The sequence below is a fragment of the Rhinopithecus bieti genome, unplaced genomic scaffold (assembly GCF_001698545.2).
Source record: "Rhinopithecus bieti isolate Rb0 unplaced genomic scaffold, ASM169854v2 scaffold_13551, whole genome shotgun sequence".
Lineage (NCBI taxonomy): Eukaryota > Metazoa > Chordata > Mammalia > Primates > Cercopithecidae > Rhinopithecus > Rhinopithecus bieti.
Window position 1 is genome coordinate 243,259 of NW_016807519.1, and position 25,870 is coordinate 269,128.

The 25,870-nt window shown below is 37.4% G+C and overlaps 1 protein-coding gene across 1 annotated transcript in view; it reads right to left on the reverse strand.

The window, feature by feature from the left end:
- ME1 (malic enzyme 1) overlaps positions 1–25,870 on the reverse strand; it is a 244,814-nt gene that overhangs the window by 99,817 nt on the left and 119,127 nt on the right. Inside the window, 1 exon segment of the mRNA XM_017882627.1 lies at positions 15,010–15,113. Coding sequence (XP_017738116.1) covers positions 15,010–15,113 — 104 coding nt within the window.

Genomic DNA, 25,870 nt, shown 5'->3' on the forward strand with positions numbered 1-25,870 from the left:
AATCCTTTCCCCATTGCTTGTTTTTGTCAGGTTTATTGAAGATCAGATGGTTAGAGATGTGTGGTCTTATTTCTGAGATCTCTATTCTGTTCCATTGGTCTATGTGTCTGGTTTTTGTTTTTGTTTTTGTTTTTTTTACCAGTACCATGCTGTTTTGGTTACTGTAGCCTTGTGTATAGTTTGAAGTAGGGTAGTGTAATGCCTCCAGCTTTGTTCTTTCTGCTTAGGATTTTCTTGGCTATGCAGGCTTTTTTTTGGTTCCACGTGAATTTTAAAGTAGCTTTTTCTAGTTCTGTGAAGACTGTCAATGGTAGTTTAATGGGAATAGCATTGAATCTATAAATTACTTTGGGCAGTATGACCATTTTCACAATATTGATTCTTTCTATCCATGAGCATAGAAGGTTTTTTCATTTGTTTGTGTCCTCTCTTACCTCCTTGAGCAGTGGTTTGTAATTATTCTTGAAGAGGTCCTTCACTTCCCTTGTTAGCTGTATTCCTAGATATCTTATTCTCTTTGTAGCAATTGTGAATGGGAGTTCATTCGTGATTTGGCATTCTGTCTATTTTTGGTGTATAGGAATGCTTGTGAATTTTGCATACTGATTTTGTATCCTAAGACTTTGCTGAAGTTGCTTATCAGCTTAAGGAGCTTTTGGGCTGAGACCTTGGGGTTTTCTAAGTATAGGATTATGTTGTTTGCAAGCAGAGATAATTTTACTTTCTCTCCTCCCATTTTAATACTCTTTATTTTTTTCTCGTGCCTGATTGCCCTGGTCAGAACTTTCAGTACTAAGTTGAATAAGAGTGGTGAGAGAGGGCATCCTTGACTTGTGCCGGTTTTCAAGGGTAATCAGCTTTTGCCCATTCAGTATGATAAATGGCTCCTATTATTTTGAGATATGTGACATCAATACCTAGTTTATTGAGAGTTTTTAACATGAAAGGATGTCAAACCTTATCGAAGGCCTGTTCTGCTTCTATTAAGATAATCATGCAGGTTTGTCTTTAGTTCTGTTTATGTGATGGATTTCGTTTATTGATTTGTGTATGTTGAACCAACCTTGCATCTCAGGGATTAAAGGGAGGAAAACGACTTGATTGTGGTGGATAAGCTTTTTGATGTGCTGCTGGATTTGGTTTGCCAATATTTTATCAAGGATTTTTGCATCAATGTTCATCAGGGATACTGGCCTGAAGTTTTCTTTTTCTGTTGGTTCTCTGCCAGGTTTTGGTATCAGGCAATCATCTAATCTTCAATAAAGCTGACAAAAACAAGCAGTGGGGAGAGGACTCCCTATTCAATAAATGGTGCTGAGATAACTGGTTAGCCATATACAGATTGAACCTAGACTCCTTTATACCATATACAAGAATCATCTCAATAAAGACTAAAATATAAAACCCAAAACCGTAAATAGGATCTAACTAAACTAAAGAGCTTCTCCACAGCAAAAGAAACTATCAACAGAGTAAACAAAGAACCTACAGAATGGGAGAAAATATTTGTAAACCATGCATCTGACAAGGTCTAACATCCATTATCTATAGGGAACTTAAATCTACAAACAAAAAACAACCCCATTTAAAAGTAGGCAAAGGACATCAACAAATATTTTTCTTTTCTTTTCTTTTGAGATGGAGTTGTGCTTAGCTGCTAGAGTGCAATGGCATGATCTCAACTCAGCTCACTGCAACCTCCACCTCCCGGGCTCAAGCAATTCTCCTGCCTCAGCTTCCCCAATAGCTGGGATTACAGGCACCCACCATCATGCCTGGCTAATCTTTGTATTTTTACTAGAGATGGAATTTCACCATGTAGGCCAGGCTGGTCTTGAACTCCTGACCTCAGGTGATCCACCCACCTCGGCCTCCCAAAGTGCTGGGATTACAGGCACGAGCCACCGTGCCTGGCCAACAAATATTTTTCAAAAGAAGATATATATGCGGCCAACGAACATATGAAAAAAGTTCACTATCACTGATCATTAGAAAAATGCAAGTCAAAGCCATAATGAGATAACCATCTCACACCAGTCAGAATGGCTATTAATTAAACATCAAAAAACACAGATCCTGGTGTAATTTCAGAGCAAAGGAAACACTTATACACTGCTGATGGGAGTGTAAATTAGTTGACATGTTGTGGAAAGCTGTGTGGAGATTCCTCATAGAGCAAAAAACATAACTACCATTCGACGCAGCAATCCCATTACTGTGTATGTACCCAAAGGAATATAAATCAATGTAGCATAAAGACACATGCACATGTGTGTTCACTCCAGCACTATTCAAAATAGCAAAGATATGGAATCAACCTAAAGGCCCATCAATAGAAGAGTGGATAAAGAAAATGTGGTACATAAGCACCATGAAATACTATGCAGCCTTAAAAAAGAATGAGATTATGTCCTTTATAGGAACATGGATGGAGCTGGAGGCCATTATCCTCAGCAAACTAATGCAAGAACAAAAAACAAATTACCACATGTTCTCACTTATAAGTGGAAGCTAAATTATAAGAACATGTGAATACAAAGAAGGGAAAAACAGACACTGCAGCTTACTTAGAGGAGGAGGGTGGGAGGAGGTAGAGGAGCAAAAAAAGTAACTAACGAGTACTATGCTTAGTTCCTGGGTGATGAAATAATCTGTACAACAAACCCCCATCATACAAGGTTACCTATATAACAAACCTGCACATGTACTCCTGAACTTAAAGTTATTAAAACGAAGTATCACAGTAACAACATATATTATAAAGGAAGACGGAAAAGAACGAGGCCCTGACCTCTAATATATTGATGACTTAATGCTAAGCCAAATAAATAAATATAATTACAATACAGTGTGATGCATGCTATTTTAGTGTATACATGCTAGGATACTATACAGAAAACTTCTCTAATCCAGTCTAGATATTTAACCTGAGTGATGAAAGATAAGCATGAATTAAATAAGCAAAAGCACTGGGGGAAGAAGGAGCAGTTTATACAGAGGAGAAGTGTGACAGAACAATGACATGGGCAGGCAACTAAAACTATTTATTTATACAATGGTGTAAAGGATACACGGAAGGGTGGAGGATGGCAAGACAGGAAGGTGAAGTGCATGGGCCAGATTACAAAGGTATTTATATGTAGGTGAATATAGTCAATAGCAGGGTAAAGGTAAGTTCCTGAATACTTATTAATGTGATCCCAAAGACAATCAGAAGTTACCGAGATGGTGTAAAGATATAAAATGGTCAAGTTGGGTTATGGTTATAGAAACTGGATTATGGTTATGGAAATGGATCAAGGACATGATAGACGAATTGTCTGCATAGATTTAATAATGAATCTGCTCTTAAGATAAATGCACAGGACAATAATGGGGTCATAGAAGAGACCCAAGAAGAATAAATTATTTCCATATCTGCTTTAGGATACAATCAGATGATACTGATACAGATGTTTCAACAAAAGAGAGAGTTGAGAACTGGTCTAGTCAATTGGTATAATTTACATAAGCATAAATGGCTTATGTAAACCCACATCTTATTCTTTGCAAAGTTAATTTGATAGTTGCTTGTATCTATGTACCTTTTTTATTGTGAAAGTAATTTTTACTACAAACTTACTTTGAAGCTAATTGTACAATTAATATGTAGCATAGGGAATAGAATGCAAAGCAAATAAAACTTTTGTGAACTTATTTTCTTTTGAATTATTTACCTTGCCAATTGTCCCTTGAACTCTTTATGAAATAAACTTTGGGTAGCAAGGGAAAGCTAAAGTTTACTGAAGTTTATTAAAGTTGTTTTGTTATGCAAAACAAAATAATTTACAATGTTGAAAGAGAAGTTTATTCCTCTGGGTCAAATATATTGTGATGATCAATTTCAACAGACTCATAATGATCACAAGCATGGCTGAATCACTGAATTTTATGAAACAACCAGTCCTGAATGTTGAAACAAAGTACGATTTTTTTAGCACTTCCATAGAATCCTAAAGTTGGAATACTTTAGAGACATTTCATTCTAATCCGTCATCTCACATGAAAGTAGAAATATTTATATCTTTAAGCACATCTGTCCATGTTCTTATAGTGACGGAGAGTTCACAAATAATATTAACAACAGAAACAATAAGGAATAACAACCTCTGAGTAATTTTTATGCACAAGTACTTTTATATACATTATTTTATTTGGGGACAATTCTAACTATTAAATGCTCCATTTACTATTAAGCCAAATTTGCCAGCCTACACCTTTTAACTAAATTATTGGCCCTAGTAATCCTTCCTGAAAAATAAAAATTATAGTTACTATTTATAGCACTTGATAAAAGTAATTTGTTTTATATGTTTTCTCTCAATTATCATATTAACTGTCTGAAGGTACTATTGAAGGTACTATCACTATTTTCTCCCAATTTACAGGCAAGAAAATTAAACCTTGGGGAAGGTAAGTAATTTTTCCAGGGTTACAAATGTACTAGTTGGTGGAGATGAGGATTGACTCCAAAGTGCAGGTTTTACTTATCACATGCACCTGAGATATGGGCTTTGCAAGCTGTCAAAATTAGATTTGTAAACTTCCTGAGCTGAGAGTCAGGCTCCAAACCATGGTAAATTAACTGAATTAGGAAATTTCATTCTATGACGCCTCTGAAGCAATGGACTGCAAACCTGTCCCAGGCAACACCATTCCAACATGTGCTCCGTAGGATTAGCCTTTCTTTCCATCTAAATTTCTACACATCCCAATGTAACAATATTGGTCAAGAAAAATTTAACAGTTGCCTTTTTTTGTTTTCTATTCACAAATGTGGCATTTTTACCATGTATATGCAGAATATGATATTATTTTAACGAGGATATGAAAAAAGTGGGTCACCATCTGTGGATACCACAAAGAAAAACACTCTTGAGAATTAATCACTACATCATAGTTAAATCAAAAACAAGGCACACTGTGTTAATTCTGGCTTGCTTTATAGTTAGTGAAATAACAGTAACAGTCAAATCATGGAAAACTGAGTTAGCCAGAATGTGATCATCTTGGCAATAGGAATGATTATTTTGTTTTTACATTTTGATTATGGCAAATTTTACACAAATTTTGTTGTAGCTTTAAATAATGAGACTTTGACATATATCAACTCAAACAATATTTACTACCAACTTGCATTAAGTGTCATTAAATTACTCTATGTAACATGCTAACTTTAGAACTAACTTCTAATTCCTTGAGGGATAATCTGCTCCTGGGACCTGAGACAATCGGGCATTCATCACTTACCATGTGCTGATGGCTCTCCTTTCCACATAAAAATGATGCTAGTAATTCAATAAAAATAAGGCATGTTTAAATGAAATAATTTTCTAGTAATGGTGAAAGATTTCTGCAAAACCACTCACATTGTCTTATGTGGCCTCCCTTTGAGTATCTAAATTCAGTTCAACAAATATTTATTGTTTATCTACTATGTGCCAAGCATTGATACATAAAATGAACAAAGTAGATCCCTGTCCTTGAGAGTATACCTTCTAGTGGAAGAAACACACAATAAGCATAAACATAATAAATGAATAATGGTAATAAGTGATATTTTAAAAAAGGAAAACTAGAGTGAAACAAGGATGATCAGGAGAGCCTGGGTGGGGAGAAGATGGGAGGTTTCAGTATTACATAGGGTAGTCAGGGTAAAACTCAGAAGAAGGTTAAGATTTGAGCTAATATATGAAAAAGATTAAGTTCTTAACCAAACACATTTATGGGAGAAGAATATTTTAAACAGAGGGAAAAGCAAGTGAAAATATTCTAAGTTAGAAACATGCCTTGAGAGTTCAATGACAGTACAGGAAGTGTGGAGAATGTGGGTGCAGGAAAGTGAGCTCATCATAGAGGTGAGGAAGGGGGCCATATCAGGTCTTGAGGGTCATTATAAGGATTTAGACTTTCATTAACTGAAATGCACTGACTGTCAATACTAATGTTAGGTCCAGATATGATATTAGTTTCAATTAGGGTTTCAATTTCCTAGAGAACCAAAAAAGTACCCTTAATTTCTGATCTTACCCCCAAACCAATTTTCTAACTTTTCCTCTTTAATTATTCTTTTCCTTTCAGCATCTTTAATCTCTAATAATGAAAATATATGTACTTCATTCTAATATTGTTATAAGATTTCCCCAAACCAACCACATGGATGGTCTTTAGAAAGGAAAAATAAACTGCTTTCACATGCTCATACCTGCTTTACCTTTGTCTATAAATACATGTAAATTAAGGATGGCAAGAAAAAACTATTATAAACAAAAGACCTTATTTTAACCTACAAGATATTGCTATTGATAGCGTTTTTTGTTTTGTTTTTAGGTTAATCTATAACTGAGGAAATCACATTGAGTCTCCTTTTTTATGTTACCAATGAGCAGATGTATCATTCTTATTTTCTAATTTTTTACATGTAGGAATACAGATGGAAAACAGTAAGAAACATAAGCTTTTAAGAAACTGGGCTTAATCTTGCTAAATGAAAGTTAAGAGAATAAAAAGAGAGAGATACAGAAAAGAAACATGGTATACAGATTATTTTCAAATCATAATGATTACCTTTAATAATCTAATAATTTAGCTTTAATAAATTCAGATAAAATATTAATTCTAATTCTTTCATGACCCACCATTTTTGTTCACTTGAAAAAAAAGTAGAGAGAATGGTATAAATAGAAATAGTTGAGATTTTAAGGAAAATATGGCTATAGTTAATTGTGAATCTGATCTTTCTTTGGATGGGAAAATGGAAAAAAATTCTGAGTCAGAAACCTGATTTGAGTCATATTCCCTAGTAACACGACTGCTGATGTTTTTCACATTGACAGACATTCTTTGCATTTTATTTTTTTCAGCGGGTTATTTCACCTTGGGTTCACAAAGGAAGAATAGCAGATGGTATCCCAAATAATCATATGATTTCACTAAATTTCTTATGAAAAGCAAAGTAATTCATGCTGATCAAAGTGACAGCTGGAATCTAAAGAGCCTCATAGACTTATAGATAAAATCGTGTAAGTTATAAATAGTTATAAATACATCCTCATCATCTAAAAAATGATCAGACATAAAAGAAATGATTAGAATGGGTGGAAAAACGTAGCACAGAAAGTCAACCATGATATTAACTGCAGAAGAAATGGCAGAAAGAAGAGGGCAGTAGAAAAAGGCCCTTCCCTGTTAGGAAGCCAAGGATTTAGCATAGAGTTGGGGAACTCTGTCTAACTGCAACCCTGAGTGAGGGTGAACAGTACATATTAATTTACATGTTTGATGCCTTCTTTAGAAAAGAGGATATTAATAATTGAAAAAATAAATGTAGTATACCTGGCCCTGACAATTCAGCGGCTATATATCTTGAAATCTGATATGTGACCCTCAAGGACGACTACCAACTTGATAGCTTCTCTGACTAGTCTGGGCTGTTTCAGGCACACAGCCAAGACTTTTGTTCAACCATACTCAGCAAAAAAGCATAATTTCATGAAAACTCCATTATCACACCTGGCAGCAAATGGCAGATGATATGGCTTCAGACTAAGATCATTTCTCTTAAACTTTATGTGACAGATCATAGAACAATTTGTGATGGCAGCCAAGGTTGAAGGAGGGTATAGTATAATAACCATGTTTATGGCCATTCCTAGTGCTTCCCAATAACTTTTAATTTTTGTCATTTAAAACAAAAAAGAAAAAATATTTAAAATACAGTCTTTGTTGAATATTAGTTATTTATTCCATTTAAAAAATTTAATATTAGTTATTTAAAGCTTACTTGAGGTAAGCTTTTGTTCTCATTTAGTTAATAATAATTAATGAAATTTTAATATAGAGAATTTTAGGCAGTAAAGNCAAAGAAGGCCTTACTGAGAAAGGGCTATCTGAGGAAATGTTAAAGGAGGTGAGAGAGCTAGTCATGTGGAAAACTGGGCAGAGGCAGGTATGGTGAAGATGTCAAGTAGACAGAAAGGCAAGCTTTGACCTAGTTTGAATTAGAAAAATAGCAAACAGGTCACAACAAATTGGGCAAGGGGGGAAACTAGCAGGAGATAAAGTGAGAAAGGTAACAGGAAGCCAGAAGTCCCAGGGCCTTTTACGCTATTGCAAGAACTGGTTTTTATTCTGAATAAAATGATAAGCTTTCCTGGGGTTTTGAGCAGAGAAATTACCTAACTCAGAATCATCACAGCTTTTGTGTTGAGGAAGACTAAAAGTCAATAAAGGAGGAAGCAGTGAAACAGAATTTTCAGGCTAAAGGGCAATAAAGGAGAAAGCAGAATTTCATTAACAGTTAAAAAATTGTTACAACAATCCAGGGAAAAGAGGTTCAGATAAGAGAAGTAATGATACTGGCAATGAGAAAAGGTTAGATTCTGGATACATTCTGAAGTTAAAGCTACTAAGTTTTGCAGGTGGCCTGGGTACAAAGTGGTAATTCCAACATTTTTAGTCACAGGAACAGGAAGAATGGGGCTGCCATTTACTGAGATGGGAAAGGCTGCATCAGGAGCAGGGCTGGGGGTAAGTGGGAGATTGGGAGTCCAAGACTTACGCTCTTCCCCAGAGTGACCCACATCCAGTGACTAGAGATGCTAATTAATATCCAAGCTAATTGGGAATTAGCTTGGGAAGTTATCTGGAAGCGCAAATAGCTGGGAAGCGCATTTGGAAATGAAATTTAGTGTTTAAGAAGTTTTTAAGAAGTGCCCTTCAGACTAAACTCTGTGGAAGAAACAGCAAAGGAAGCAGGAATGGGCAGAGGGAGAAGTTGAGCTGCCTGCAGGCACGATGACAGCTTTCCCTGATCCTGTGGGGAACTCTGAAGCTACAGTGGCTTTTCAGAGTTGTTACCAGCTGGGCTGAGATGGTCAAGGCTTTATATTCCTGCATCAGTTAGTCACTGGATGTGGGTCACTCTGGGGAAGAGCGTAAGTCATGGTCTATGGTGAAAGGACTCTTTGCAGCTGAGGCAACCCCCAGAACAACAGTGGGGGATCTGAGAGGCATATCATGATATTCAATGTAATTATTGAATTCAGAAAGTAATGATTAATTAGCTTGGATATTAATTAGCATCTCTAGTGGAGTAGCACAAATCTATTTCCTAGTACTGGCCTGTCCAATAAATGTATCAATTGGGCCTAGTAATTCTACGTCTGAGTATATAGGTTAAGAAGATACTTTAAGAATACAGGTAAAGGAAAAATTTGAAGCCCAACATACAGAATTTCTTCTCTTTGCTTCCAGGATAGCACACTCCCCTTGCTTTCCCCCTACCTCACTGATTGTTACTTTGTAGTTTTCCTCAGTTTATTCCTTTTCATCTTCCCCACTCCCTGCCACCTATACACATTAAAATGCTTCCGGGCTTGAAGCTTGAAACTTTTCTTTTTGCTGTTTATCTCCACTTCCTTGATAATCTCATCAAGTCATACATCTTTATATTTGTGACTCCCAAATCTTTATCACTAACCTGTACCTCTTCTCTGAACTTCAGAATCCTGTGGTAAAACTCCTCCTTGACATTGCTACTTAGATCTGTAATAGACGTAGCATGTGTAACACGTCCAGACTTGGACTCCCAATCTCCCACTTACCCCCAGCCCTGCTCCTGATGCATCCTTTCCCATCTCAGTAAATGGCAGCCCCATTCTTCCTGTTCCTGTGACTAAAAATGTTGGAATTACCACTTTGTACCCAGGCCACCTGCAAAACTTAGTAGCTTTAACTTCAGAATGTATCCAGAATCTAACCTTTTCTCATTGCCAGTATCATTACTTCTCTTATCTGAACCTCTTTTCCCTGGATTGTTGTAACAATTTTTTAACTGTTAATGAAATTCTGCTTTCTCCTTTATTGCCCTTTAGCCTGAAAATTCTGTTTCACTGCTTCCTCCTTTATTGACTTTTAGTCTTCCTCAACACAAAAGCTGTGATGATTCTGAGTTAGGTAATTTCTCTGCTCAAAACCCCAGGAAAGCTTATCATTTTATTCAGAATAAAAACCAGTTCTTGCAATAGCGTAAAAGGCCCTGGGACTTCTGGCTTCCTGTTACCTTTCTCACTTTATCTCCTGCTAGTTTCCCCCCTTGCCCAATTTGTTGTGACCTGTTTGCTATTTTTCTAATTCAAACTAGGTCAAAGCTTGCCTTTTGGGAAGGCAAGATTAGGTTCCAGGTAACCTAATCTTGGAATAGTCTGAGAAAGCTGGTAATAAGATGGGGCTTTGGTGCTAGTCAACTCACTGCCACAGTGGTAATGAGGACCCCACCCGGTCCAAGGTAGCAGTCCAACTATTAAAACTCACCAGAGGTGAGCTGAGATGTTGGGAAGGGAACATCTTAGTTAGAATGGTATTTCAGATGTTTGAGAAATATGAGAGAAGTAGTAACTATAAGGACAATGGAAAAAACACAAAAAGCTCAGGGAAAGTAACTGCCAAGAAGAAAGCCAGAGGGCCTTCTTTATAAATACAAAGATGTTCTCAGCTTCTGTAGCTGTTGGGTAAAGAAAGTTTATGTACAGAAACAGGGCTTAATCATCAGAATATTCAAGCTCCCAAACTCAATGAAAGCAGATCTGCTAAGTCAGAATCCTCGTTAGAAAAGAATGGGAATTTGCCACATGGAATGGGATGTCTGGTTTGATGTCTTCTGAAATCCTGAATCCCCAGATTCCCCCAGAGCTTTCTAACCTGGGGGAATCACAAAGTGGCCTTCCCCTTCTTTCTTGGGACGACAAAGATAGAGATTTCACCCCTATAAGATAACATGTGCCCCTTAACTACCATCTACCTCTGCCTCCCCTGCAGATCCCTGGGCCAGTAACTAAGGTTTTATCACAATATAACCTATCTGGGACACACTAGGGTTAATAAAGAAAGAAAGAGATTTACCCCAAAGGAGCCACAAGACCTAGATTGTCTGTATTAGCCAGGAGAATACATGTAGAATTAAATGTTGAGGGTGTTTGATTAAAAGGGCTGGAACCTAAGAAAAGGAAGAGCTTACTGATTTGCAGGCACTCTCCTGAGATGCAGGATTTAACATGGGCAAGAATCCCAGAAGATGGTCCAAACTCACTGCTAGGATGGTTCCTAGAAACATGGACAAATTAATGGCTGATACTAGTATGACTGAAATGCCAGGAATGCTGTGGCAGATGGCAGAAGAGGGGATTGCAAGGCTCAGAGAACTGGGCAGTCTGGTATATAGACATGAGGTAAAAGCCAGAAAATCCTTAAGATGAATGTATACCACAGGAAGACCCAGAAAACACACCATTTCCCAAAGCCATAAGGAATAGGCCAATGAGAAGACACCAACATTACTAAAAATTTCAGAGGTGGTTCTCCCCTGAAGGTCAGGAGTGACAGAAGAAAAGGATAATGTATAACCAGGCTGACTGATAGCAATGAGGATGCTGAGACCAAGTGAGAATGCTTAACCATCAGAAGCCAGGTAGACACAATTATCATAAGAGCGGCAAAAGTGGGGTGTGTGTGTGTGTGGCTGGCTAACCCACAAAACGTTATTGAGGTAATTAATGGAATCTTGCATCCCTAGAGGCAAAACAGAGAGCTAATAAAGCTACTACTCAATATTTACCATCAAAAGAAACCAAAGATGAATGACCACAAAGTTGAGTGCAGCTGCCCCAATGAAGTTACAATCTCTTGCTCAGCTTCCAAACCTGAGTTAATTTTTAGACCCAGAACCTACAAACTGAAGAAGAGGCCTAGTTCCCAGAAGAAAGAACCTTTTAACACCATGGCAAGAGTATAGGATAATAATCCCCCCAATATTTAGCCACAGGGAACTACAGTACTTTACCCAAGTAACTGTGCACTGGAGAAGGACTATCCAAATGTTTGAGGACTAATGAGCACACAGTTGACACTGATACCTGGTGACCTGAAGCATCAAAATGCTGTTCCCCTTTCCCTGTTAGAGTAGAGGCTTATAGGAGCCAGTAATAAATGGAGCCCCAGCCAAAGTCTGGCTCATAATAGGTCCACTGTGACCACAGATCCACCTAGTGGTGATTCTTCAGACCCTAAATGTGTAATCAGAAAAGACAGACTTGGTAAGTGCCATAAGACTCTCATCAAATCCTCAGCCTGTGAGTGAAGAGCTCTAATTGTGGAGAAGACCAAGAGGAAGAATTTGAAGCTGCTCTACCCCAAACCTACCAAGATGGCAAATAAAAAAACCAACACAGCATTGAAGGAGGAAGAGGGGGAGGTTGATGGGCAGAAATTAGTGTCCATGTAAGTATCTAAACAGCATGCAGGGGTGGTCCCAACTAAGTTATCCATGGCTGTTGGTGGGTCCATGTTGCACTATAACTTCTGTACTATGCCCTTTCTTCCAAAGAGGTTTATCCCAAAGGTACTCCATTTTTTTTTTTTCAAAAGAGTCTTGCTCTGTTGCCCAGGCTGGAGTGCGGTGGTGTGATCTTGGCTAACTGCAACCTCCACCTCCTAGGTTCAGGTAATTCTAGTGTTTCAGTCTCCGAGTAGCTGGGATTACAGGCATATACCACCATGCCTGGCTAATGTTTTTGTATTTGTTAGTAGAGACAGGTTTTCGCCATGTTGGCCAGGCTGGTATCCAACTCCTGGCCTCAAGTGATCCGCTTGCCTCGGCCTCCCAAAGTGCTGGGATTACAGGTGTGAGCCACTGTGCCCGGCCCAAGGGTACTCCTTAATAAACTCTATCTCAGAGTCTGATGTCTAGGTAACCTGTAACAATCATTTCCCACTTTGAATTTAAGTTATGTTTCTTTTTAAAATAATCTTGGGTTTATCTTCAGTACAACTTCTCAATTTAATTGGGTAGTGTTAGGTTTCACATCTAAATCATTTCCCTGAAATAATGTTATGACAGAAGGTATTTTTTTAGTCTTTCGCATTTTTCTCTGGAACTACAACCCCTGATTTATAGGTGATCTCTACATTTAAAATTATTGTTGGCACTTGTCAATCCCTGTTTCCTTACAAAGAACTTAGGTAACTCCTCAATTCCACATTAAAAAAACAACAGTTTTTCTGATTCTGGATTGACACAAAATATTCAAAATTCACTCATATCTCATTTTTTTCCCAAAAACTTTTCATTGGTTCCCAATAATAAAAATTCCTTCTCCCCTTATTTCATCAGCACTTACGTGCACCTAACTTGTTAGCAGCGTCTGTTTGTTAAAGTTGTCTTATTTAGATAGACTCTATTCCAGATTGCATTTCCATTCCTTTTATACAACCTTACACTATTATCTATACAATCTCTTGATTAATGGTGCTACTGAGGAAGTTGGATAATTTCAAAACCTTACATGAGCGTTTCACAAGATAAGGCACTTTAAATATGAAAAGCTATTAGAAATTAACTGTATTATGTGATCTCAAAAAAATGCAGAGTTTCTCAACTATTTTTATAAATAAGTGTAGCTTAATGAAATAGGTTAAATAATTACAATAAATAAATCAAGCATGTGGTTCTAAAATGTAGTCCATACTAATTGGCAAATGTACTCAGCATTTAAACCTTGAGTAATGAGAGGTTAAATACATTCTAAATGTTGTGCAAGCTGATGAAAACACTTTCTGCTGTTGGATACAACTTCTTAAAATAAACATTATAATAAAAGAAACCAGAAGTGCATCTCTAGTTACAGTTAATTCTAGTGATGACTTTATTTCTAAGAAAAACCAAGGCAACATATGTGTTTTTAAATAGCGTGTGGTTTCTGTGGTTATACAGTAACCAAGGGATGACTGTCAGTGTGATAAAATTCTCTTCGAATATACTACTAAATTATGGTGGGAGCCTCTTTTCTGAAAAAAAAAAATGGAAAAATTTACTATAGCATCTGGCCCACAATCAAATGTCAACTTGAAAAGATGAAAATACAGGTTGAGCATCCCTAATCCAAAAAATCCAAAATCCAAAATGCTCCAAAATCTGAAACTTTTTGAGCGCTAGTATGATGCCACAAGTTACCCTGAACACATGATTTTTTTCATTGCATTAATGGTATATTAACTATGTTTTTTGCTGTTAAGGATTTATGTGTGATAAGTGCAAAAAAAGATTGCTTATTGGTAGCATATAAAATTCAGAGTCAGGGATAATGGTGATGCCAAACAACCGTACATTGTCCACATGGGTAGCTGAGATAGTGACATCTTTGCCTCTGATGGTTCAGTGTACATAAACTTGGTTTTACACGCAAAATTATTTAAACTTTTGCATAAAATTACCTTTAGGCAACGTGTATATGATTTATATGAAACATAAATAAATTTTGTGTTTAGATATGGGTACCATCTCATTATATATATGCAAATATTTCAAAATCTGCATAAACACAATGGTTTCAGGTGATTTGGATAAGAGACACTCAACCTATATAGTACTGCATTTTAATCAAATATTATAGTTTTAATCACAGATGTGTGGATCATGATGGACTGCCCTGTTCTTGCTCCATTCTGGACCCTGTGGACTCTACCAACTCATGCTCAATCCCCACCTCTTTTTCTGCTTTTCCTTTGTGGCTGGTGGTTGACCATAAAAGTCAAATATCAGCCACAAAGATGACTGAAGATCAGATTTTATCATCAACCAGAAAGTATAGATTGTCAATAAACATAAAAAGGTTTGCAGGTAATTTAGTCACTGGTCACTGTCTCCTTTACCATAATCATGCATTTCAACAGCCACAGGTTCTAAAGATTCTTGTAAAAAAAAAAAGTAGATTCAGGGACAGCAACAGAGACAATCTTTTCTGGATAGACACACGATATTATCATTTGTCCGTTAACAGTCATGAGGAAATAGATAGGATATATGTAGTCAAATTACTTCTAATTATTAAACCATATTGCATAAATCTTTGATTTTTTAATAGTCTGTTACATTATTGTTACTGACTAAAATATAGATAAAATAAAGATACATACTTGGAAGAAACCGACTCCATGAATTCGTCCAAAAAATCATCATATTCAGAACCTCTTACTCTTCTCTGCCGTAGTCCAATGTAGAGTGGATCTTTAAGTAACTCCTATTTAAAAAAGTACCATAATAGAAATAACTATAACCAAGTCATTTATTGAGCCTTAGTTTCTTCATCTGTATAAAAGGGATAAAAATAGAAATAAAATCTTACCATACTGATTCAGAATTAACCTACAGGGTAATTACTTAATGTTACATAGAATATATTGTAGTATTTATACACCAAATAAGAAAAAAAATTCCTGCCCAGGAGCAGTGGCTCACACCTGTAATCCCAACACTTTGGGAGGCCGAAGCAGGCCAATCACGAGATCAGGAGATCGACACCATCCTGGCTAACACAGTGAAACCCCGTCTCTACTAAAAATACAAAAATTAGCCAGGTGTGGTGGTGTGCACCTGTAGTCCCAGCTACTTGGGAGGCTGAGGCAGGAGAATTACTTGAACCTGGGAGGTGGAGGTTGCAGTGAGCCGAGATCACACCACTGCACTGCAGCCTGGGTGACAGAAGGAGACTCTGTTGCAATTAAAAAAAAAAAAAAAAAGGAAAGAAAAATAATTCCTGAATGTTAACATTCTAGACTATTCTGAGGAAAACAAAAAAAAATTAAAATATTTCATTTGTGTTAATTAGAAAAGTTCAATTGAGATTTTACAGACAAAGGTAATCACACAGAGAAATAACATTTAGTTTTGAAATACTGCTTAAAAGAATGGAAGATAGCAATTCCTTTCTTAATTTTCACTTCCAAAAGCAAAACCACAAACAACAGTTTTATTTGCCTTTTACTAGATAGTTAACAGGACTTTAAAATAAAATTTTTTAGGCCTATTACTAGGTGTTTTCTTAAAATTTTTAACTTTACCACAGTTTAAGTTGTTTCTTAAACTAAGAACATTGCCCTGTATAAGTTTTGGTATATATAATATGTAATATCACTTTTATTAAATCAGTTTTGAAATCGAGATATAATTTAAATACAATATAACATACCCATTCATAACAAAATCTCAGTAAACTAGAAGCAGAAAGGAACTTCCTCAACGCAATAAAGGACATCTAAGAAAATCCCACATATAGTAGCATATTTAGCAGTGAAAGACTGAGTGCTCTTCACTTAAGATAGGGAACAAGATAAAGATATTTACCCTCATCACTTCTACTCAACACTATACTGGAGACCCTAGCTATTACAATAAGGCAAGAAAAAGAAAGAAATATAGTTTGAAAAAAAAAAGAAGCCAAACCTTTTTTATTTGTACACACGATTGTGTACATAGAAAATACTAAGAAATCTACCAAAAAAAATCCTAGTAGAAAAAAATACATGAACTTAACACAATCACAAGTTATAAAGTAAATATACACAAATCAATTGTACTTCTATATACTTGCAACGGACAGTTAAAAATGAAACAAAATGTACAACTCTATTTATAATACCAGCCCAAAATGCAAAATTCATAGGGACATATTTAAGAAAACATGTGTAAGACCTGCTCACTGGAAAATACAAAATATTGATGAAAGAAACTCAAAAACACTTAAATTGGGAATAACCTGCAAAAATAAGTAAATAAATAAATAAGACCAAAGTGACACCTTCAGTAACCTAGAATAGAGAAAATTGAAATAATGAATTTGTGAATCTGGCTAATGAGATTTCCAGGCAGAATGCTGACTTGGTTTCTTGTGGTTATATAATAAGGTCTAAAACAGGGAAGAGCTAGAGAAGAAAATGTTCAGTTTGTGAGCAAAACTGAAAGAATATAGGACACAGGATTTGCTGGTAAAAGATGTGCATAGTAAAATAAGGTCTTCAAAGATCAAATTAAGTGTGTGGTTTTAATAACTTTTTCAGAAATCTCTGAATGATTTAAAGTGAAGACTAATAGATCACCTTAACTAGACAAAAGGAACTGGTCGCACAACATTCTGCCATGCCAGCCAATATAGGAAGGAGCGTATTTTGAAAAGAATTGTGAATGGAGCCTCTGTCACATTGAGTAGACTATAATCTGATACAGAGAAGGTCTAAAGAGTTTTTAAGGGCATGGTACTATCTTGGATTATTAAGATAGAGACACTTCAAAATGAAAATAATTATCTGGGTCCTCAATTTTCTGTAGTCAGTAAACAGACTGAGAAAGTTATTCAGCTGCTAATACAGATCATTTCTTATGAAAGAGAAAGGATATCTCAGAGGACAGAGCCAAGAACCCAGAGGGCAAAACCAAAAGCCTAAAAAAGAACCATGAACTACAGAACCACCCTGAGGAAACTGAATGGGCCCTACTCAAAGAATATTCCCTTCTCTTCCCCATGTAGGTGGCCTGGCAACATGTGTCCCATGAGATTTCAGAATTGCTATGTACCATTTAGAGCCATATGATTCCTACTCCTCCAGCTTTGAATGAGAATGTTGATGGCGGTTATTCTGTCCCTGCCTCACCATTGTATGTTTGATGTGTGGGAACACAGAAATGAGCTCCACCAAGGAACAAAACCCAAGAAACGTCATTTGCATCTAGACCAGATTTAGATGACAATATCTTGAACTTTGGACCTGCTGCTATTAGTGGGATGAAACTTTTGAAATCCTAGGATGGTGATGAGCACATTTTGCATGTGGAATGTGACCAATTTCTGAAGAATGAGAACCGATGTGGAGAAAGGCCCAGCTGTGCCAGGCATCCTAGCCTTCCTAGCCATTCCAGTCCAAACTGCCAGCCCACAGAATCATAAACATTAATAAAACAGTAATTGTTTTAAGCCACTGAGATGGTGATGTTAAGAAGGTTAAACCTTCGGATGTTAAGAATAATCCGAAGAGGAGTTTACTTAAAGCCAATAGAAATGATAGCCTTTCTTCACACTTGTTGTCCTGTTGTAATTAGTAATGGCACTCTCTGTCGTTATGAAATTGTTTTGGTTTGGCCAATATATCCTATGTATAATGTATTGCATAAGAAGAGTTAAGGATTTCCAGCTAGCTGAAAGTTAATAAGTTATATCACATGAATGTATTTCAGATGAAATGTAAAAACTGAAACCAAGTGCTGCTGTAAAGTGCAGCTGTTCCTTAAGGCATAAAAACTTTAAACAATCTACTGGCAGGCTTCTGAGCAGCTGAGGTTGAAGTGCCAATGTGCTACTAATGACTGCCAGAATTAAAATACTTTCTACATGTCTAGAATATATTTAGACTTCTAAAATGTGAATTAGAAAAATAACAAAATTGAGAAAAAAATGTTACATGTTTCCCCTTCTCTTTTCTCCCTCCTTTCCCATGTTAATGATTAAAGTATATACCATAAAGAAGTCTGACTACAATGTAGTCAATTACAAAGATTTATGAACAAGACAGAGATATTGAAGTAAATCAGAAAGTTAAAAAATTCTTGATTCCCGGGTAAGATGAGCAAATAGGAACAGCTCCGGTCTGCAGCTCGCAGCAAGACCAATGCAGAAGGTGGGTGATTTCTGCATTTCCAATTGAGCTACCCAGTTCATCTCATTGGGACTGGTTAGACAGTGGGTACAGCCCACAGAGGGCAAGGAGAAGCAGGGTGGGGCATCGCCTCACCTGGGAAGCACAAGGGGTTGGGGAACTCCCTCCCCTAGCCAAGGGAAGCTGTGAGGGACCCTGTCCTGAGGGACCATGTACTCTGGCCCAGATACAACACTTTTCCCATGGTCTTCACAACCCACAGAAGAGCAGATTCCCTTGGGTGCTTACACCACAAGGGCCCGGGTTTCAAGCACAAAACTGGGCAGTCATTTGGGCAGACAACAAGCTAGCTGCAGGAGTTTTATTCCATACCCCAGTGGCACCTGGAATGCCAGCGAGACAGGACCATTCACACCCCTGAAAAGGGGGCTGAAGCCAAGGAGCCAAGTGGTCTTGCTCAGCAGATTCCATCTCCGTGGAGTCCAGCAAACTAAGATCCACCGGCTTGAAATTATTGCTCCAGCACAGTAGTCTGACCTGGGACACTCGAGCTTGGTGTAGGGAGGGATGTCCATCATTACTGAGGCTTGAGTAGGCAGTTTTCCCCTCACAGTATAAATAAAGCCACTGAGAAGTTTGGACTGGGTGAAGCCCACTGCAGCACCACAAAGCCACTGTAGCCAAACTGCCTCTCTAGATTCCTCCTCTCTGGGCAGGGCATCTCTGAAAGAAAGGCAGCAGCCCCAGTCAGGGGCTTATAGATAAAACTCCTATCTCCCTGGGACAGAACACCTGAGGAAAGGGGCAGCTGTGGGCACAGCTTCAGCAGACTTAAACATTCCTGCCTGCTGGCTCTGAAGAGAGCAGCAGATCTCCCAGCACAGCATTCAAGCTCTGCTAAGAAACAGACTGCCTCTTCAAGTGGGTCCCTGACTCTCATGCCTCCTGATGGAGAGACACCTCCCAGCAGGGGTCAACAGACACCTCATACAGGAGAGCTCCGGCTGGCATCTGGCAGGTGCCCCTCTCAGGGGAAGCTTGCAGAGGAAGGAACAGGCAGCAATCTTTGCTGTTCTGCAGCCTCCGCTGGTGACACCAAGGCAAACAGGGACTGAAGTGGACCTCCAGCAAACTCCAGCAGACCTGTAGAAGAGGGGATTGACTCTTAGAAGGAAAACTAACAAACAGAAAGGAAGAGCATGAATATCAACAAAAAGGATGACCGTGCAAAAACTCCACCCGAAGGTCACCAACAACAAAGACCAAAGGTAGGTAAATCCATGAAGATGAGCAAAACCAGCACAAAAGGCTGAAAATTCAAAAAGCCAGAATATCTCCTCTCCTCCAAAGGATCACAACTCCTCACCAGCAAGGGAACAAAACTGGACGGAGATTGAGTTTGACTAACTGACAAAAGTAGGCTTCAGAAGGTGGGTAATAACAAACTCCTCTGAGCTAAAGGAGCATGTTCTAACTCAATGCAAGGAAGCTAAGAACCTTGATAAAAGGTCAGAGGAATTGCTAACTAGAATAACCAGTTTAGAGAAGAACATAAATGACCTGACGGACCTGAAAAACATGGCATGAGAACTTCATGAAGCATACACAAGTATCAATAGCTGAATCAATCAAGTAGAAGAAAGGATATCAGAGATTGAAGATCAACTTAAGGAAATAAAGTGTGAAGACAAGATTAGAGAAAAAAGAATGAAAAGGAATGAACAAACCCTCCCAGAAATATGGGACTATGTGAAAAGACCAAACCGACATTTGGTTGGTGTACCTGAAAGTGACAGGGAGAATGGAACCAAGTTGGAAAACACACTTCAGGACATTATCCAGGAGAACTTCTCCAACCTAGCAAGGCAGGCCAATATTCAAATTCAGGAAACACAGAGAAGTAAGTAAGTTCTTTGAAACCACTGAGAACAAAAACACAATGTATTAGAATCTCTGGGACACAGCTAAAGCCGTATTTAGAGGGAAAGTTATAGCACTAAATGCCCACAGGAGCAAGGGGGAAAGATCTAAAATTGACACCCTAACATCACAATTAAAAGAACTAAAGAAGCAAGAGCAAACACATTCAAAAGCTAGCAGAAGATGAGAAATAACTAAGATCAGAGCAGAACTGAAGGAGATAAAGACATGAAAAATCCTTAAAAAATACATGGTTTTTAAAAAGATTAACAAAATAGACAGATTGCTAGCCAGACTAATAAAGAAGAAAAAAGAGAAGAATCAAATAGAAACAATAAAAAATGATAAAGGGGAGATCACCATTGATCCCACAGAAATACAAACTAACATCAGAGAATACTGCAAACACCTCTACAAATAAACTACCAAATAAACTAGAATATCTAGAAGAAATGGATAAATTCCTGGACACAAACACCCCCCCAAGACGAAAGTAGGAAGAAGTTGAATCCCCAAATAGACCAATAACAAGTTCTGAAATTGAGGTAGTAATTATAGTCTACCAACAACAGCAACAACAGCCCAGGGAGACAGATTCACAGCCAAATTCTACTAGAGGTACAAACAGGAGCTGGTACCATTCCTTCTGAAACTATTCCAAACAATAGAAAAAGAGGGGCTCCTCTCTAACTCATTTTATCAGTTCAGCATTGTCCTGATACCAAAACTTGGCAGAGACACAACAAAACAAGAAAATTTCAGGCCAATATCCCTGACGAACATTGATGCAAAAATCCTCAATAAAATACCTGCACACCAAATACAGCAGCACATCAAACAGCTTATTCACCACGATCAAGTCGGCTTCATCCCTGGGATGCAAGGCTGGTTCAACATATGCAAATAAATAAATGTAATCCATTGCATAAACAGAATCAATAACAAAAACCACATGATTATCTCAATAGATGCAGAAAAGGCCTTCGATAAAATTCAACACTCCTTCATGCTAAAAACGCTCAATAAACTAGGTATTGATGAAACATATCTCAAAATATTGGCTGTGGATTTGTCATAAATAGCTCTTCATCCCAGAATCTACAAGTAACTTAAATTTACAAAAAAAAAAACCAAAACACTCCGTCAGAAAGTTGGCAAAGGATATGAACAGACATTTTCAAAAGAAGGCATGTATGTGGCCAAAAACATGAAAAAAAGCTCATCATAACTGTTCATTAGAGAAATGCCAATCAAAACCACAATGAGACGTCATCTCATGCCAGTAAGAATGGCAATTGTTAAAAAGTCAGGAAACAACAGATGCTGGAGAGGACATGGAGAAATAGAAATGCTTTTACACTGTTGGTGGGAGTGTAAATTAGTTCGACCACTGTGGAAGACAGTGTGGCGACTCCTCAAGGATCTAGAAACAGAAAAATCATTTGACCCAGCAATCCCATTACTGGGTATATACCCAAAGGATTATAAATCATTCTATGATAAAGACACATGCACACATATGTTTATTGCAGCACTGTTCATAATAGCAAAGACTTGGAAACAATCCAAATGCCTATCAATGTTAGACTGGATAAAGAAAACGTGGCACATATACACCATGGAGTACTATGTAGCCATAAAAAATAATGAGTTCACGTCCTTTGCAGGGACTTGGATGAAGCTGGAAACCATCATTCTCAACAAACTAACACAGGAACAGAAAACCAAACACTGCATGTTCTCACTCATAAGTGGGAGTTGAACAATGAGAACACATGGACACAGGGAGGGGAACATCACACAGCGGGGCCTGTCAGGGGGTGGAAGGCAAGGGGAGGGATAGCATTAGGAAATACCTAATGTGGATGACAGGTTGATGGGTGTAACAAACCACCATGGCACGTGTATACCTATGTAACAAACCTGCATGTTCTGCACATGTATCCCAGAACTCAAAGTATAAAAAAAAAATTCTTCCAATCATAATAACGTCCCTGTCAAAAATTAAGTTTTTTTAATTTCATATTTTTAATTAAGATAATTAAGGCTTGAATAATGAGTGCATTCTCAGAGATTTGACTGACAAAAAAATTAGTATCTACAAAAAGCAATTTAACAACATTATTCCATTTTGATAATGGTTCCACAGACAAAGTAGACTGGCACAGAAGTGATATTAATTTACTAGATTAAAAACTTCTTATTGTCAGGAGCGAACACTCAATAGATCACTGTTAGAGAATAAACACTTGGTATTAAGCAAGTACTTAAAAAAGGGTGGAACTTCTTTAGCACGAGGTGTTACGTTAAATGCGTGTGGTGCCACTGAAGACTTATGAAAATTTACAAGGCTGAGAAAAGGAAAAAGATTGGGGAAAAGGTAAGGAACAAGACATATGGAAATATAAGAGAGCTCAAAAAAGGAGATAAGGAGGGTATATGTTGGTAATTATACTAATTATCTTACTGTTAACATTATCTCAATTCTGGACCCTTCAGAGTTTATAACTGAAGCATCCATTTATCTGAAGTTAATAGTAATCACTATCAAATCCTGGGCCCAAGTGATTCTCCTCCCTCAGCCTCCCAAAGTGTTGGGATTACAGGTGTAAGTCACTGAGCCTAGTCTAATATTCTCTTATCGACCTGAAAGTATTCTTTAAATATTAAGAACATTATACACCTTTATCTTCTATACTAATGTAACTATTCCTCATTTTAGCATTTATTTTTAAACTTTATTTATAATCTACAGAAAATTATTTTCTTTGTTACCATTTCTCCTCTTTTGTTACGGATTCTATAAAGATATATAAGTTTTGCTGTTTTGTTGGCTCGTGTTATCAACAAGAATAAGCAAAGTAACCACCACATTTAGGTAAGAGTCTAAAACCAGTACCACTAAAATGTCAGCATGCATATGAGCTGGCATGACTGTTAAAAAGTGCTAGAAATAAAAATGATTAAAATTTAGTTGTGATTCAGTATGTCTGGAGTGTGGTGCAAAATTCTGCATTCTTAACACATGCCCCTGATAATTCTGAAGTGGTGAGGAACTGGTATTGTTATTTCAAACTTGTATTATTAAGTTAAAATAAAACCATTCTACTTCCTACTAGGTTTCTGTCTCATTCAAATAAATTTTCTGTTTTGTTCTATACAATCAGTATTTCTAAAATTTACCTCAAAATTTCAAGGAGTTCCTGCTAGTTATAGTGTGTATAAAATCAAACTAAAGAAAGTCCATTCTCTTTCCCAAGGCACTAGTGTAGTGTCTCAGGAAATAGATAAATAAATTCTTGATAAAACCTATGATGATCTTCTAATTTAGAGAGGATGAGGCAAAATGAGACCACAAAGAGCAAGCAAATGAAACTCCAAACCAAAATCCTGGGAGTTGGGAATTTTCTTCTCTCCCCTGGCTTTACTAATGATGACTGGTATTCATTTCAATACAGGACCACTTGTCTGAAGTGGCAAGCAATATGAAAGGATAAAGGGTAGAAGTGAAGGAGGGCTGAAAGACAGATGATGATACTATAGTTGGTACCACGTGATAAGCAAAATAATGACTCCCCTCCCTACCCCAAAAATGCCCACGCTCTAATCCCTGAGAACTGTGAATATGTTATCTTATGTGCTAAAAGAGACTTTACAGATGTGACTAAGGGTGAGTCCTTAAAAGTGAAAACTTTTCCTGGCTGAAGTCAGAGAAAGACATGTAAGATGGAAGCAGGCCAGAGAAATGCTGCTATATTGCTGGCTTTGAAAATGAATAAAGGGGGCCATGAATCAAGGAATGCAGGCAATCTAGAAGCCGGAAATGGCCAAGAAATGGAATATGGCCATATTGACACCTTTCATAACTTTAACCTTTTGAGACTGTGTTGGCCTTTCGACCTACACAACTATAGGGAAAATGCATTTATGTTGTTTTAAGTCACTAAGTTTGTAACAATTTGTTACAGCTGCAATAGAAAACAAACACAGGCCACACTTTAGTGTCAACATCAGATTCTGTAGACAGGCTGGAAGATACACAAAGTCTATAAGGTTTTTCCTTCATTCAGTTTCTTTCCAACATAGCTGGTTCATGCCAAAGATGAAGACTACTTTCTGGAACACACAGGGGAACTGTCTAAATGGGAAAGATCACTCTTCAACTTTGCCAGTTCAAGCTCCAATAAGGATTCTATAGTAGGGTACACTGTACACATCAACCAGAGGCCAGACTAAACATAAAACTAGACACAGAAAAGCTGAGACCTGGAGCAATGGTTTAATAAGCAAAGAATATGCAGAAATGACATTCTCCTACTCATTCTGCCCATGACCTCTTGAGGACTGACCATGTGCTATGGGTTGAATGGTGTTGCCCCCAAATTCGTATGTTGAATCCCTAACCCCAGTACCTCAGAATGTGATGTATTTGGAGACAGAGTATTTAAAGAAGTAATTAAGTTAAATGAGGTCATTAGAGTGGGTCCTAATCCAGTATGACTGGTCCTTTTAAGAAGAGAAAATTGGCCAGGCGCAGAGGCTCACGTCTGTAATCCCAGCACTTTGCAAGGTCGAGGCAGGTGGATCACGAGGTTCGGAGTTTAAGACCAGCCTGGCCAAGATGGTGAAACCCCATCTCTACTAAAAATACAAAAATTAGTCGGGCGTGGTGGCGGGTGCCTGTAATCCCAGCTACTTGGGAGGCTGAGGCAGAGAATTACTTGAACCTGGGAGGCAGAGGTTGCAGTGAGCCAAGATCATGCCACTGCACTCCAGCCTGGGCAACAGAGTGAGACTTCGTCTCAAAAAAAAAAAAAAAAAAAAAAGAGAAAATTAGGATACAGACATACACGGAAGAAAAACTATATTAAGACACCAGAGGAAGATGGACATCTGTAAGTCAAGGACACAAACCACAGAAGAAACCAATCCTACGAACACCTTGATCTTGGACTTCCAGCCCCCAGAACTTTGAGAAAATAAATTTCTGTCGGTTAAGCCACCTAGTCTATGGCACTATGTCACAATAACCCTAAAAAACGAATATACCATATAACACATGAAAAGGTTCTTTAAGACATAATAATGTCCAAAGAAGCATGAAAGGAACACAAGGAACATCTACTCAAATTATTTTTAGTCAAATAGCAAGCCTCAATATTAGTCACATACAAGAAAAAATAGACATATAATCAACATAATTTCTATGGAAATATTTGGCAACAGCAAAAAAAAAAAAAAAAAAAAGAAGGAATCAAACATGATATGCTCTAAAGAAAATTTACCTCAGGCAACAAGTAAATTTTATATAGCAACTACTTCACAATTAAAGAAAATGTGGACTGTGAAATAAATAGATGAAAGATGAGATGAAAATATAAACACAAACACCCTACCTAATTTAATACTTAGTATTATTAACTTAAAGAAT